Source organism: Oratosquilla oratoria, chromosome 26 (genome assembly GCF_046742065.1).
Source record: "Oratosquilla oratoria isolate Oo_2021 chromosome 26, ASM4674206v1, whole genome shotgun sequence".
NCBI lineage: Eukaryota > Metazoa > Arthropoda > Malacostraca > Stomatopoda > Squillidae > Oratosquilla > Oratosquilla oratoria.
In genome coordinates, this window is record NC_134802.1 from 872,704 (window position 1) to 890,356 (window position 17,653).

At 38.8% G+C, this 17,653-nt stretch overlaps 1 protein-coding gene across 6 annotated transcripts in view; it reads left to right on the top strand.

Moving 5' to 3' along the window:
• LOC143039359 (FHF complex subunit HOOK-interacting protein 1B-like) overlaps positions 1-17,653 on the top strand; it is a 367,378-nt gene that overhangs the window by 28,722 nt on the left and 321,003 nt on the right. For all 6 annotated transcript variants that reach the window (XM_076209245.1, XM_076209249.1, XM_076209250.1 and 3 more), the window contains exon 3: positions 8,985-9,296. In XM_076209245.1, coding sequence (XP_076065360.1) covers positions 8,985-9,296 — 312 coding nt within the window. The remainder of the gene's footprint in view (positions 1-8,984; positions 9,297-17,653) is intronic.

The following is a 17,653-nucleotide window of genomic DNA, read 5'->3' on the forward strand; positions in this document are numbered from 1 at the left end:
CAACGTCGCATAGTCTTCTGCTGCAGGATGTCGTCATAGCCTCGCACCATGGAGTCCCCTACCACCAAGAACTCCTGGTTTTCAGCCACTTCATCCTCCAGTAGAGCAAAACGATTGGCTAGAGCCAGCGGTTGCTCCACAGGGCACATGTCCACCGAACGCGGGCTTGACAAACGGGACCCCACGGAGCGCCACTCGCTCATGGCAGTGACAGTAGGGGAAGAAGTGGAACGCTCTTTGGGTTGTGGGGAGGGTTCACTCTTCTCACGGAGCGCACTCCTGAGAAGACGAATTTCCTCCTCACACATCCTGAGACGGACCTCTAGGTTCACGCAACCTTCACAAGCCATTTCGCTCCCCCTTCAGTAATAAAAACGGCAAAGAGAAAATGGAAATCAACAACAACAAAAAATCAAAGCGGTCTCTAATAAACTAAATACGCGAAGCTTACTCTGCTTACCTTATACTATTTCTCCTACCTTTGGAGTACAGTAACAGAAAACTGTTTTGAATTTAAACAGAACACTACACTTTATCTTATATCTGTAACTGTATAGCGCTATACATATACAATCACAAAAACAACACAATCACTTAACACTATTCGGAGATATAAATTTCATATACAAATGAGAATATGCAGTATTTTTCCTTTTGGTACCTTTTAACTCTCATACAAAGGAGATTCTTTTCCTTTGAATAGTTTTCCATGAACATATAATTTTTTAGGCCTAGGTAAAAATCTATTTTTTTTTTTTTTTTTTTATAAAAGGGTAATATGTCAGTTCTTATGAAAATTAGATTGGGGTGCATAATAGTCTGGGTAATTGGCTGCATGTTATTGTGGCAAAGTAGCATGCAATTGATACTTTAGGGTCTATATGGGGCGCCCCTATGGACCAGAGCCACACATCATTTTATCTGTGACTAAATGACTGCCCTTCCATTATGCTGTCCCCCAACCCCTTGTTACAGTCCTTTACCATTTCTCTGAATATTCATTTCCTTTTTTTGCCTACCCTGTGGTGGGGGGAAAGAATGCTACCACCAAGTCTTCCCACTTGAGTCGTAAGAGGCGACAAAAAATGGGACAGGGGATGGGATTAGGAGTCCTACTACCTGTAGTCCCAAAGGGGACATTCCTGAAAAAAAAAAAATAAAGGCATAAGAGGGTCTGGGAGTTTTCCAACCAGTACCCTAAGGTTTGGGTCTTTTAATGTGCATGGATGTAGTACAGATGAGAGTAAAATGGAAGAGATAATATGTTTGTGAGCAGAAAGATGGATGTGCTGGCCTTGAGTGAAACTAAAATGAAAGGGAGGGATGAGTGTGAGTTTGGGAGTGTAGTTGGGAGGTTCTCAGGAGTGAAGAGGGGACAAGGGAGAGAAGGGTTGGCCATACTAGTAAGTGAAGAGATAGGTAAGCGTGTAGTGGAGTGGAAGGAGAATTCTTCAAGGTTGATGTGGATGAAGGTGGAGCTGGAAAGTGAGATGTGGATTTTTGTAAGTGCATATGGGCCTGGTAGTGAGAAGAGCGTAGAGGAAAGGGAGGCTTTTTGGGTAGATAAAGGAGTGCATAGAAGGATTAGGGAGAAATGTCAATGTAGTTGTATTGGGAGACCTTAATGCTATTGTAGGAAACGAACCAATAGACAGAGTAATTGGGAATATGGAGTTCCAGGTAAAAATTGTAGCAGAGAATTGATGGTGGAAATGTGTCTAGAAAGAGAGTTGATGATAGCAAATACAGTGTTTCGGAAGAAAGTCAAGCATAAGTACACATGGGAGAGGGTGGTGGATGGAAGGGTGGTAAATAGAGCATTAATGGACTATATAGTAGTGACCAGGAGTATGGTAGGAAGAGTTAACCTCTTCACTCCGGGGCACATCGTACGTCTGGCAGCATTAGCTGCCAGGCATGCGATGTTGCGTCATAATAATCACATTATAAAAAATAAAGTCACTGCTCAATTGCTCGTTCTCTTTCACCCGTGAATTTTGATAACCATAGAAAATATGATGAAGCCAGTTTAGAGAGAATGAGGGTCACGCAGGTACGACTGCAATAAATTTAATCAGGATGCCGATGTCGGCATCATCGCATACCCACTTGCTCCTCATGACGCCTATGTAGGCGTCACCGTATGGAAGTGGTTAAGGATGTACATGTTACAAGGGGAGAGAGTAGGGGAATGTCAGATAATTTTTTGGTGGAAGGTAAATTGAGAGTGGAGAATAGGTGGAGAAAGAGGAAAAGGGCAGAAGGTAGGAAGATACTTAGAGTGAACTGCTTAAATGAGAAAGAAGGAGAAGGAGTATAAGAAGAAGCTGAGAAAGGAGTGAAGGATAGAGTAGAACTAGGAGTGGAGGAGTAATGGGGATGGTTCAAGGAGGGAGTCATAAGGTGTGCAAAGATGGTGTGTGGAACAAGGAGGGTGGGAGGAAAAAGAAGGAAGGGTAGTGAGTGGTGGGATAAGGAAGCAAAGAAGGGTGTAGAAGAGAAGAAGCAGGCTTTCATAGATTGGCTACAAATTAGGACGAGGGAATCATATGAGAGGTACAAAGTAAAGAGAAGGGAAGTTAAGCATAAGATAAAGGAATCAAAGAGGAGAGCAGATGTGAAATGGGGTAAGAGTATGATAGAAAATGTTGAAAGTAATAAAAAGATGTTTTGGAAAGAAATTAAAAGAGGAAGAGGAGGCAAATCAAGTAGAGAAGAAAAGGTAAAATGTGCAGATGGAGAGATGATAATGGAAGAGAAGGCAGTGAGAAGAAGGTGGGCAGAGTATTTTTGGGAGTTGCTAAATGTGAAGGAGGATAGGGAGGGAAAGGTAGTTGCAGTGGGAAGTGCTAAGAAAATGACCGTGATGAGTGAGGAAAATGGAGGAGAAATAGGGAAGGATGAAGTGAAAGCAGCTGTAAAGATGATTAGAGCTGGTAAGGCACCTGGGTTGGATGGATGCCATGCAGAATGTGTGAAGAAAGGAGGTACAGTTATGGTGGACTGGCTGGTGAGGTTATTTAATGTTTGTTTAAGAGAGGGTAGAGTGCCAGAGGACTGGAGGAGTGCCTGTATCATTCTGCTTTACAAGGGAAAAGGGAACAAGTGTGAGTGTAGTAGTTTCAGAGGGATTAGCTTGTTGAATGTAGTTGGGAAGGCTTATGGAAGGGTCTTGATTGAGAGGATTAGGATAGGAAGAGAGAGAGTAATTGGTGAGCAGTGTAGGTTTAGGACAGGCAGGGGTTGTGTAGATCAGATTTTTGTGGCAGGACAAATATGTGAGAAAGCTATAGGAAAAGGTAAGAATGTTTTTTTGGCTTTTATGGATTTGGAAAAGGCTTATGACAGGGTAGACAGGAAGGCACTGTGGGAGGTATTGCAGATATATGCGATAGAGGAAAGGTGTTAAGAGTCGTCAAGAGTTTATACGAGAGTAGTAGAGTTTGTGTTAGGATTAGAAATGGAGAGAGTGAATGGTTTGAGGTAAAGGTGGGACTTTGTCAGGGATGTGTTCTGTCACCCTGGCTGTTCAATCTATACATGGATGGGGTGGTGCAAGAGGTGAATGTAAGGGTGGTGGGTTAGGGAATGGAGATGGTTAAAGAAAATGGAGAAAATTGGGAAATAAACCAGTTGTTGTTTGCTGATGCCACTGCGATTGTAGCATGATCAGAGTAGGGATTGAGGAAGTTAATGACAAAGTTTGAGAAGGTGTGTGAAAGAAGGAAGCTGAAGATAAATGTGGGCAAAAGTAAGGTGATGAGATGTACAAGGGGAGAGAGTGACAGCAGGCTGGAAGTAAGCATTAAGGGAGAGAGACTGGAGGAAGTGGATAGTTTTAGATACTGGGTGTGAATGTGGCAGGAAAGGGAGGAGTGGGGGTGGAGGTAGAATGTAGATTGAGAGAAGTGAGTAAATGCCTTGGTGGATAAAAAAGTGTAATGAGAAATAGACATTTGGGAATGAATGCTAAGAGGAGGTTATATGAAGGAGTGATTGTGCCAACAGCACTGTACGGGGCAGAAACATGGAACATAAGAGAGGAAGAGAGAAGGAATTTGAATGTGTTTGAGATGAAATGTCTGAGAAGTATGATAAGGATTACTTGGCTAGATAGATTGAGAAATGAGGAGGTGAGGAGGAGAACAGGGGTGGAAAGGGAACTGGGAGATAGGGTTGATGAAAGAGTATTAGGATGGTTTGCACACAGAAAGAATAAGTGAAGAAAGATTAGTAAAAGAGGTGTGGAAAGCAGAGGTGGAAAGAGTGAATATGAAGGGACATCCTAGGATAAAATGGATGGTTGGGGTAAAAGGGGCATTACAAAAGAGGAATGTCTGTGGAGGAAGGATAGGAGAGGACAGAAGATAGGGGTGAATGGATAAGGGTTGTGTATGGATGATGCTGTGATGAATGAAGGGGAGTGGGTGGGGGATTGGGGGTGAGGAAGTATGTATTTACCTAGTTGTATTTTGCGGGAAGGGGAGCTACACTTGTGGTGTCCTGCCTTTGTATCTCGCAGTGTCTAGTTTGCTTTTAAAGTCATGAATGGTATTTGCGCACACTATTTCCTTGTCCAGTTTGTTCCAAGTGTCTACCACTCTATATGGAAAACTGTTTTTCTTCAGATCTCTTCTCTAGCTATGTTTTTTTATTTTCTTTCCATGTCCTTTTGTGCTTCTCCTGTCCCAGTTTAACAAGTCCTCTCTATTAAGTATTTCTGTGCCTTTCATGATTCTGTAGATGATCAGTCGGTCACCTCACCTCTCTTCTTTGCTCCATAGTCGGTAAATCTAATTTAGCCAATCTCTCCTCATATGACAAGTTTGCAAGTGCAGGTGCCATTTTCGCTGCTGCTCTCTGGATTCTTTCTATTTTCTTTATATTCTTTTTGGTACTGGGTGACCACAATGTTGCCGCATATTCTAGTCTAGGCCTTATCAGTGTGACCAATATTTTTTTAATCATTTGTTCATCCAAATATGTAAATGCCACTTTTATTGATCTTAGCAAGTTGTAGGATTCTCCAACAATTTTGTTTATCTGTTTGTCATAGGACAAGTCGTTTGAGATGATTACATCCAGAACTTTTTCAGATCCCTCCTTCTTTACCTCCTTGGTTCCAATTTTATATTGTCCTGATATTCTGTTTTTGCTTTTACCAAACTCCATTATGCTACACTTCATAATATTGAAGTCCACCTCACATTTCTGACTCCAGTTACATACTTAATTCAGGTCTTCCTGCAGTGATTTGCAATTCGCTTCACTTTTTACTTTCATTAACAGTTTGACATCGTCAGCAAAGAAGCTCATGTAACATTTCACATCCTCATCCATGTCATTCACATGAATAGCAAACATTATTGGAGCTAGTACAGATCCTTGTGGTACTCCATTGATCACCACTTTCCAATCTGAATATTTTTCTCTGAGCACTACTCTCATCTTTCTACCAATCAGGAAGTCCTCCATCCATTTTAGTAGGTTCCCTTGTATCCCTCCTATATGTTCTAGTTTTTTAAATAATTTTTTGTGTGGTACTTTGTCAAAAGCTTTTTATAAGTCCAGGAAGACACAGTCAGCTCATCCATTCCTCTCTTGCACTATGTCTATAAATCTTGAATAGAAACTTATTAAGTTTGTGGTACATGATCTTCCTTGTCTGAACCCAAATTGTCTTGGGTTTATTATATTGTTGTCTTCCATCTATTCTTGATGATTTTCTCACAAATTTTGGCTAAAGTGCTTGTTAGACTGGCCTATAGTTAGTTGGTTCTTCCTTGTTTCCTTGTTTCCTCCTTTGTATATTGGTAAAACATTAGCGTTTTTCCAGTCTTTTGGTATTTTTCCTTCTTTGAATGAGCAATTTATTATGTTATGTATTTTGTCCATTAGTTCTTCTTTGCATTCTTTTAGAATCCGATTTGCAATTCCATCCGGGCCATGTGATTTCCTGACGTCAAGGTTTGATAGGTGTTCTAATATTTCTTTTTGTGCTATTGTTATGTCGCTCATGGGGGGGGAGATCGCCTTTCATTACCTTCATTCCAATATTGTGTTTTCTCTCTAGTGAAGACAGAATTAACCCCTTCCATACGGTGCCGCATACGTAGGCGTCATGAGGAGCAAGTGGATACGCGAGGCTGCCATATTGGCGTCTTGATTATATTTATTGTAGTTGCCCCTCCGTAATGACATACTCTCTAAACTGTCTGTAATCACATTTTCTATGGTTATCAAAATTCACGGGTGAAAGAGAGAATGATATATATAAGCGGTGACTATATTTTATGATGCGAGTATTATTACGACACGTCGTACGGCTAGCATCGGCTGCTGCCCGCGAGATTTAAGGCCCGTACTGAAGAGGTTAAAGTGATTTTTCATGATTTCGGCCATTTCTAAATCTTCTGTGTATTCTATATTTCCTTGGCGTAGTTTCACCATTTCTTGCTTGATTTTAAGTTTACCATTCACATATCGATAGAATAGTTTGGGTTGCTCTTTGCATTTATCTATAATATCCTTTTCATGGTTTCTTTTTTCCTCTCTTCTCACTTTAACATACTCATTTCTATAGTTTATATAGACTTGCCATTTTCCAGGTTTTTTATCTTTTCTTCACTTTTTCCAAGCTCTGTCCCTTTTGTCTTTTGCGTCACTGCATCTTTTGTTGAACCAGCATTTAATGTACACTCTCTCGCTTCTGTTTTGGTACGTGCTTATTTACCCCTTCATTGTAATTATCCATCAAAATATTCCATTTCTCTTCCATTTTTGTCTCTTCCATGTAAAATTTTTCCCAGTTTGCATTCTGGAAGAATTTCTTTAGTTTTGCAAAGTCCGTTTTGTTGTACATCAATCTTCCTTTCCTATGCTTTTCATTTCTCCATTTATATTTCTTCCTTTAGTTCAGTTTCAATGAGTATACGGTCACTCTTTCCAATTGGTGTCTTGTATTGGATTTTATCCACAATTTCAGGTTCTGTTGTAAAAATTAAATCTAGTTTCGATGGCTCTTCATTGTTTCTGTATCTGGTGTTTTCACTGACCCACTGAGTCATTGTGTATTCCATGGACAATATAGAATTGGAACCAAGGAGGTAAAGAAGGAGGGATCTGAAAAAGTTCTGGATGTAATCATCTCAAACGACTTGTCCTACGACAAACAGATAAACAAAATTGTTGGAGAATCCTACAACTTGCTAAGATCAATAAAAGTGGCATTTACATATTTGGATGAACAAATGATTAAAAAAATATTGGTCACACTGATAAGGCCTAGACTAGAATATGCGGCAACATTGTGGTCACCCAGTACCAAAAAGAATATAAAGAAAATAGAAAGAATCCAGAGAGCAGCAGCAAAAATGGCACCTGCACTTGCAAACTTGTCAATATAACTCAACGCACTCACAAAGAAATGGCACTCCAAACTGCCTCTCTTCAAACAGCAATTATATAACAGCCACTGATTGGTTATAGTTTAAGAGGGTGGAAATGATGAGCCAATGGTAGCTTTTGATGCATGAGATATGGGCTTGTGTAAACAAATAAATCAGACTCTAATGAACCAGGAAGTTTGAACTGAGCCATGATTGTGGTCTGATGGAGCGTATAGGAAAATGTCATGATTACGACATTACGGAGTAAAGGGGTTGAGTGTGGATCTTAAGAACTGTTTGTAGGCTATGATTAGGGCTTCCTTTTGTCATCCAAAGTCCATGTTTGTGGCTGATTTTTTTTACATATATTTACCTAATTGTAGTACATAGGAAAGGTGTAACACTCATTTGTTCCTGTCATCATACATAGCTTCAAGTTCATACATGGTTCTAACTTGTCTGTATCCTTATTTTCCAGTTATCACACTTGGATCTGAATTCATATTTTGTCCCAGTTTAACTATATCACCTGAGGTTTTCCAAGTATTTATGTATCTGTATGGGAACTATACTTTGTATCCTTTAGAGATTTTGTTTTCATGACTTCTTAAAGCCCTCCTGTTCTGAACCAAGAGATTTCTTTTGTCAGTGTCAGTCCCCTCTAGCAACCTGAATTCTATAATCATATTACCACTTTCTCTTCAATCTTTTAATGTTGGCAGATCCATTGTATGGTATATCTCCTTGTATAGTATATCTGCCAGGCTGGGAACCAATTTGGTTGCTCTCCTTTGTATTCTTTCAATCTTGTTTATGCCCTTTGCTCTGGGTGGGGACCACACCACTGACATAATCTAGTGTTGGATGGACCAGGGTTTATATGAAATTTTTCATCATCTCTTCATCCAGATAGTGAAAAATCAATTAAATCTTCTGCAACAGTCTGCATGTCTCTTCCACAATCTTGATATATTTGTCAGGTTACAAGTTGTCTTTTATCAATATTTCCAAATCTTTCTCCTCATTTGCTTTTGTAATGAATTTTCTAATTAAGGGATAATGTAAAGATGGTTTTGTGAAGCTATTGCCCATTTTCAATATTCCTTTTCTCTCTCTCTCTCTCTCTCTCTCTCTCTCTCTCTCCAAATAGTGTGTAGATCCTTTTGAAAACCACCAGTATCTTCCCTTTTACTTTCATCTGTACTACAACCCACTTAAACAAAATAAGGTGTTGGAAATAAAACAAAATAAGATGTGAAAATAATAACAGGACGCACCAAAACCACCCTAACAGAACACCTGCACCCAGAAACTAAAATCCTCTCCATATAAAAAACTTGGTACATAAACATATATACCAATCACCTGTCCCTCACAATACATCTATACAAAAGCATATTCACACTCAGATCACTAAACAAGCTTTCCAAGAAAAAACACTAGACTCAATACTTCATCAACACCTCTCAGACAGCCCCACTGAAAGAACCATTCAAGAGAAGAACCACATTGGCACACTTGCATTCAGGATACAGTCCAGCATTAACTATGAATGTCAAGAAATGTTGCATAACTAAAGTCCTTTTCTGTTTACAGGTTGTTGTTGATGATGTCACAGCTGTTATCAATCATCTGGCCCAGATGGTAAATCTGCTCTTGGTAGACCTACAACAGATCATGGCACATGGTGCTCGAGTAGGTCCCAATGGTTTGGGACCCAATGGGAATATGGAAACAATGAAAGACATAACAGTTAGAGGTGGACAGCATTCTTCTTTGCCTGCAGAAGATCCTCCCCATACTCCCATATTTGACCATTTTCTTGGAGAAGAGATTCTGGACACCATTTTCCAGTGGAGCTGTACAACAGGAGAATACATGAATGCCCTGAAATTAGAACAGTTGAAGGTTTTTATCAAGTGGTTGATTTTTCATGTTATACATACATTTAAGTGTGTATTTACCTACTAAGTATTTCAGCGGCTTTGACCCATCGTTTTTCGCTCATATTTCCGAAATAACCATTCACATCAGTATGATATATTAGCACAGCCTAATTCACACCCGGCCATAATTTTTGACGTTAGAGTGCATTTACGAGTGTATTTAATTACGGCGTTTACTCTTGATATTAAGTGTGTCGTAGCCGACACCCGTGAAGTAAATCGAACAGGTGAAGTCGTGACGTCATCACAAACTACCTCGTGTATCCCAACTTCACTTGTTCGATTTACTTCACGGGTGTCGGCTACGACACACACAATATCAAGAGTAAACACCGTAATTAAATACACTTGTGAATACACTATAACGTCAAAAATTATGGCCGGGTGTGAATTAGGCTGTGCTAATATACCATGCTGATGTGAATGATTATTTCGGAAATATGAGCGAAAAACGATGGGTCAAAGCCGCTGAAATACTTAGTAGTTGTATTATATGGGAAGGAGTGTTAGCTTGTAGTGACCCATCTTTGTATCTCGTAACATCTAGTTTGTTCTTAGGCTCATGTATGGTGTTTGCACACACACTCTTGTTTTGTCCAATTTGTTCCAGACATCCACCACTATGCAGAGACCTGTTTATATATATATATATATATATATATATAACTGTCCTTTTTGAGTTTCTTTTCATGTCCCCTTGTTTTTCTTCTATCCCAATGTAATAAGTCTTCTCTATTAAGGACTACCATGCCTTTCATAATTCTGTAAATGGCCAACAGATTACCTCTTTCTCTTGTTTGTTCCAATGTTGATAGTTCCAGTTTACACAATCTTTGTGCATATGTCAGTTGTGAAAGTGTTGGTGCCATCTTTGTCATTGCTTTTTTTGTACTGGGTGTCCGTAGTGTCACTGCATACTCCAACCTTGGTCTTATCAGTGTAGATAGTATTTTCTTTACCATTACCTCATCCAAGTAATTAAAATCCACCATTATTGATCTTAATAAATTGTAGGTTTATCCAACTATTTTGTTTATCTGCTTGTCTGGGGACATGTCTATGGTGATGATTACTCGTAGGCCCCTTTTGGAACCAACTTTCTTTACTTCATTTGCGACACTGCTTCTGACCCAGGGCAGTGGACAAGGTGCAGGGATGACCTGTCATCCAGGAGGTGCTAAGATAAGAGGGAGGGTGGAGGGGTGTGGAGTGTATTCAGGGATGGAATGGGTGGGAATGATTTTATGCCTTTTCCTTTTTGGCTACCTCCCTTGTAAGGGGGAAAAAGCCTTGGTATATGTATGTATGATTTCTCTCTCTCTCTCTCTCTCTCTCTCTCTCCAAATTTTATTGTACTACATTTCTTAATGTTGAAGTCCACTTCCCACTTTTGACTCCATTCCCAAACCTTGTGATTCACAATCTTCTTCCGTACTTACTTTAGTAGTTTTGCATCATCGGCAAAGAAGTTCATGTAACATTCTACACCTTCACCTATGTCATTTACATATACAGTCACTATCCGAGTTACCACGTACGCGAGTTATGACCACCCGTACTTACGACCACGTCTAGCAGATGCCTATTATGAGTTTACTGGCAGCACAGACAGCACAGTGCATAAGATATTTGTGGCAACCCGGCATCGCATACGACAATTATGGCAGAGATGGAAAAATTGCTATACACGTGGTTGGAAGATAATAGGAAAAGAAATGTAAAAGTGATGTTGCGAGCAGTGCAAAGTAAGGCTAAAATTAATTTCGCATGTTGGAAGAACATGCAGGTGAAGAATACGTTTCACATGAATTCATAGCGAGTGCTGGGTGGTTTCGTCGCTTTTGAGAGCGTTACCAGGTTCACTATGTGTTGTCGAAAGGTGAGGCTGTTGGCAGTAATGCGCCTGTAGCTAAGGCATTTGTGGAAGAGTTTGATAAATTAATTAAGGATTAAGGATATTTACGTACTGATGACCACGTCTAGCAGATGCCTATTATGAGTTTGCTAATAAGAATACTCTATGATAAGTATTTTCTTTCTTTAACCTACCATATCATATTAACAACTAAGCAACTGAAAACAATGCTATATACAACTGTAGGAGAGAAGCCAAACGCAGAGTATGGGATCCAATGTATTTAACGTTTTGCCCAGCAGAGCTTCTTCAGAAATAACATAGTGGACAAATATCTGACTCCTTATATAACCCGAGATTGCGGGGAGAAACGAACATGAAACTGGTGTAAACACAATTTGCATAAATTGCTTGTTACATTGTTATTAAAATTGCTAAAGGTTTATTTATTGGGAAAAGAATACATTGTTTTGATTCATATTATCAATGAGAGACATAAAAGCAGGTTCAAAACATCTATGTTTCATAGTATGGTTTTCATATTTAATAATCTTAGAATTATTCCAGTCAGCAATGTGGCCTGTATCGTATCTATGTCAAACAATGGCATTATTCATATTGTAAGTTTTCATATCATATTTATGTTCCGATATTCTTTTATCAACACCACAGAAGCTTACCAAACTGATTTTCACAACATTACCACCAGCTCATTAACAGTTGGCAATCTTATAAAAAGCAGAAATAAAAGTAGGGAAAATGTTCGTCAAGCAGGTGTTTACTGTGTGCTATGTTTAGGTTGTAAAAAAGTCTACATTGGTGAAAGTTTCCGTGGTGTTGATAAAAGAATATCGGAACATAAATATGATATGAAAACTTACAATATGAATTATGCCATTGTTAGATATAGATACGATACAGGCCACAATGCTGACTGGAATAATTCTAAGATTATTAAATATGAAAACCATACAATGAAACTTAGATGTTTTGAATCTGCTTTTATATCTCTCATTGATAATATAGATCAAAACAATGGATTTTTTACAATAAATAAACCTCTAGCAATTTTGATAACAAAGTAACAAACAATTTACGCAAAATGTGTTTACACCAGTTTTATGTTCGTTTCTCCCCGCAAGCTCAGGTTATATAAGGAGTCAGATGTTTGTCCACTATGTTATTTCTGAAGAAGCCCTGCTGGACAAAATGTTAAATACATTGGATCCCATAAGTTAAGAGAAAAATTGTTAAAAGGAAACTGCAATTTAAAAACCTTAAAAATGGTAAGCAAGGTGATATCTAATACGTGTGTGTGTGTGTATACAGGTATAGTATATACATACAATACCTGTATACGTATATATACTGAAAAACTACAGTATTAAAACATTAAAAAACTAAAAAAAAATTATAAAAATTAAACTAAAAAGCATAGAATTGATATATAAACAGTAAACTTGTATATAATAGTATTCAATAGAAAAAGTTACTTAAAAATGCCACAGATTGATATAATGTATCCGAGCGTATAACCCTCGTGTCGGCCATTTTGAATGGGATTCGACTTACGACCAATCCGACTTACGACTGGTTGGTCGGAACCAATCTAGGTCGTAACTTGGATAGTGACTGTATAGAAAACATTATTGGAGTCAGTACTGAACCCTTTGGGACTCCACATATCATTTCTTCCCAAGTAGAGTTTTTGCCTCTGAGCACCACTCATTTTTCTTCCATGCAAGAAATCTTCCATCCATTTCAATAGTTTTCATTGTATACCTCTGGTTGTTTTGAGTTTTCTTAATTTTTTGTGTGGTATTTTATCAGTCACCTTTCCTAAGTCCAGGAAAGCACAGTCTGTCTGTCCCTTTCTTGCATTATATCTATTAACCTTGAATAGAAACAAATAAAGTTTGTGGCACTTGATCTTCCCTGTCTTTAATCCAAATTGTCTTGGATTTAAGATATTGTTCTCCAGATGTTTACACCTAACCTAACCTGAATGAAAAATTGAGAGGAAAAACAGGGTGGAGGTGTAATGTTTTTGACTAAGAAGGGCTTAAATGTGATGGAGATCACAGGAGAAAATAATGTGGAATTGATCATGATAAAAGTTGAAAGTAGTGACATGAAAAGTAGAAAATTTGTAGTAATGTATGTGCCCCCCAAAAACATATTCTCGGAAAGAGAGTGACCATTCCAAAATGTTGGAATACACAAGGCATACATTAAATGAATTGCTAAAAAGATGAAATCTAACAATTATGAGTGATTTTAACTCTAAAGAAATATGTTAGGAGATGACAGTGAAGGGTGGAGAGGACCTTTGGGGAAACATAAGACTGGTCATGACCACTGAATACACAATGACTCAATGGGTAAAAGAAAATACCAGATATAGAAATAACAAAGAACCTTCGAGACTAGATTTAATATTTACGTCAGAGTCTGAAATTGTGGATAAAATTGAATACAAAACACCAATTGGGAAGTAACTACATACTACTTGAGCTTGAACTAAAATATATATGGGGAGAAACGAGAAACACAGAAAAGGAAGACTGATGTATAACAAAACAGAATTTGGGAAACAGTAAATTCTTTCAAAAAGCAAGTTGAGAAAAATTCTTTAATGAAGAAACATAGGTGGATGAGAAATGGACAATTTTAAAAGAAATCCATAATGAAGGAGTGGATAAATATGTACATATATACATATACCAAAGGCTTTCTCCCCCTTATATGGGAGGTAGCCAAAAAAACAAAGGCATAGAAACCACTCCCACCCATTCCATCCCCTACATACTCCACTTCTCTCTACCCTCTTCCCTCCCTGTTATCTTGGCACCTCCTAGGTGACGGATCATTCCTGCATCTTGTCCACTGCCCTGGGTCAGAAGTAGTGTTGCTGGACAAAGCACATCAGCAGGATAAATATGTACCAAAACAAAAACAAAAAGGTGTACATTAAGTGCTGTGGTTGGGGGGAAAGGATACCGACACCAAATATTCCCACTTGAATTGTAAGGGGTGAGAAAAACAGACAGGGATTAGGACTAGGCATCCTTCTCCCTGTAGCCCCTAAGGTATGGGTCGTTTAATGTGTGTGGATGTAGTACAGATGAGAGTAAAAGGGAAGAGAAAAGCAGTATGTTTGTGAGAAGAAAGATGGATGCGTTGGCTTTGAGTGAAACTAAGTTGAGAGGCACGGGCGAGTGTGAGTTTGGCAGTGTAGTTGGAAGGTTCTCAGGAGTGAAAAGAGGACAAGGGAGAGAAGGGGTGACTATACTATTAAGGGAAGAGATAGGTAAACGTGTAGTGGAGTGGAAGGAGATTTCTTCAAGGTTAATGTGGATGAAGGTGAAACTGGAAAAGGCAATGTGGGTTTTTGTAAGTGCCCATGGGATTAGTGAGAAGAATGTAGAAAGGGAGGCTTTTTGGATGGATTTAAATGAGTGCATAGAGGGATTAGGGAGGAACATCAGTGTAGTAGTTTTGGGAGACCTTAATGCCAGGGTAGGAAAGGAACCAGTAGACGGAGTGATTGGGAAGTGTGGAGATCCAGGAAAGAATTGTAGTGGAGAGTTGATGGTGGAGATGTATCTAGAGAGTTCATGATGGAAGGGTGGTTGATAGTGTTAATGGAATATGTAGTGGTAAATAGGAGTATAGTAGGAAGAATTAAGGATGTATATGTTCTGAGGGAAGAGAGTGGGGAATACCAGATCACTTTCTGGTGGAAGGTAAGTTGAGAGCAGTGAAAGAAATACTTCTTTATTTTCCAGAGCCATTTTTCATTTTCTTTTTTTTCCCTCTCATTTCACCAGAGCCATTGTTTTAATTACCAGAGCCTTCTTTTTTTTTTTTTTTTTTTTTTTTTTTTTTTTTTTTTTTTTTTTTTTTTTTTTTTTTTTTTTTTTTTTTTTTTTTTTTTTTTTTTTTTTTTTTTTTTTTTTTTTTTTTTTACAAATCAGCCTTTAATTTTGGGGGGAGTGGGATGGGTGGGGGAAGAATAAGATACATGCAAATTTACAGGTTATTATTTTAATGTATTGATACAAACATGTCAAATTAGTTAATGGATTTCAGTATGATGCAAATTACTGAGTTTCCTTGTTAAGTTGTTTAAGATCCACTTGCAGAGTTTTGTAGAATAAAATTGGTAGTTTCTGACTTTCTGCTGTTCTGCATAGTACTATGCAGGTCTTCTATGGTAGCAGTACAAGGTCACTATGTCATTTTCATTACTTGATATTAATCTAGTTATAGCAACCTAATAGGTCAAACCTGTTTATATGATTATTTGATTAATCCATTAGCATGTAGTTCTCAACTTCTCATTCTCAATGCTCAGTTTACACTAGCTCTCTTAATTAGTTTTACTCACTCTTTAACTCTTGCACTTTGAATTTTTGAAGATTAGATCCAGTTACTGTTATTTAGTCAATGGTGCATTGCACATGTAGTCAGTGCGTTGATTGGGTAGATAGTAGCATGCATCCAATGAACTTCCCTGCATACAGGTGCCATGCAATTCGCAACTAGCGACATTATGTAGCACGATAATCGTGTAAAGTCTAGTCAACATGTACTGGTATACGCGTGCATGCAGCTGATATGAAGCTAGGCTAGGTAAGCCATTGAACTCTAGCAGCTATACCGCGTACACATACGTACGTACATCAACAAATTAAAGTTGATTGATGCGTTGCGTTAATGATATCGATTGATAATGCAATGATTGATCATGGGTAAGTTGTGTTTGCTCTGATCCTTTTATCAATGGTGATGGGATTCAGGGATTGCCAAATGATGGGTAATGCATGAAAAAAATTGAATCTTGCTACGGGAGCATTTTTTTTTTTTTGTTGGGGAACGCTCCTCCTATTGGATTTGCGAGAGCGACATTGGAACTTTCCCGAGCGAAATCGCTCGTTGCTCCCATGTATTTTTTTCGCTGGTTGAGAGTGGAGGATAGATGGAGAAAGAGGAAAAGGACAAATGGTAGGGAGGTGCTTAGAGTGAACTGCTTCAATAAGAAAGAAAAGGAGAAGTACAAGAAGAAACAGAGAGGAGTGGGAGAGTGAAGGATAGAGTAGAACTAGGAGTGGAGGAGGAATGGGGATGGTTCAAAGAGGTGTGCAAAGATGGTGTGTGGAACAAGGAGAGCTGGAGGAAATAGAAGGAAGGGTAGTGAGTGGTGGGATGAGGAAGCAAGGAATGTTGTAGAAGAGAAGAAGCAAGCTTTCACAGATTGGTTACAAAATAGGACAAGGTAATCATATGAGAGATACAAAGAAAAGAGAAGTAAAGCATAAGATAAAGGAGGTAAAGAGGAGAGCAGATGTGAAATGGGGTAAGAGTATGACAGAAAATTTTGAAAGTAATAAAAAGATGTTTTGGAAAGAAATTAAGAGTGGAAGAGGAAGCAAATGAGTAGAGAAGAAAAGGTAAAAGGTGCAGATGGAGAGATGATAATGGAAGAGAAGGCAGTAAGGGAAAGTGGGCAGAGTATTTTAGGGAGTTGTCAACTGTGAAGGATAGGGAAGGAAAGATAGTTGCAGTGGGAAGTGCTAAGAAAATGACCATGATGAGTGAGGAAAATGGAGGAGAAATAAGGAAGGATGAAGTGAAGACAGTTGTTAAGATGATCAGGTAAGGCACTTGGTCTGGATGGATGTCATGCAGAATGTCTCAAAAAAGGAGGTACAGTAATAGTGGACTAGGTGGTGAAGTTATTTAATGTTTGTTTAAGAGAGGGTAGTGCCAGAGGACTGGAGGAGTGCCTGTATAGTTTCACTTTACAATGAAAAAGGGGACAAGTGTGAGTGTAGTAGTTTCAAAGGGATTACCTTGTTAAGTGTAGCTGGGAAGGCTTATGGAAGGGTCTTGATTGAGAGGTTTTAGAGAGGAACAGAGGGAGTAATTGGTGAGGAACAGTGTGGGTTTAGGACAAGTAGGCGTTGTGTAGATCAGATTTTTGTGGTACGACAGATTATGTGAGAAGGCTATAGGAAAAAGGTAAGGATGTTTTTAGGGCTTTTATGGATTTGGAAAAGGGTTACGACAGGGTAGACAGGAAGGCACTGTGGAAAATATTGAAGATATATGGGATAGGAGGAAAGCTTTTAGGAGCTGTCAAGAGGTTTTACAAGAGAAGTAGAACATGTGTCAGTATTAGAAATGGAGTGAGTGGTTTGAGGTAAAGGTGGGACTTCATCAGGGATGGGTTATGTCACCCTGGCTGTTCAATTTATACATGGATGGGGTGGTGCAAGAGGTAAATGCATGGGTGGTGGGTCAGGAATTGGAGATGGTTAAAGAAAATGGAGAAAAGTGGGAGATAAGCCAGCTGTTGTTTGCAGATGACACTGTGCTTGTAGCAGGATCAGAGGAGGGACTGAGGAAGTTAGTGACAGAGTTTGGGAAAGTGTGTGAAAGAAGAAAGCTGAAGATCAATG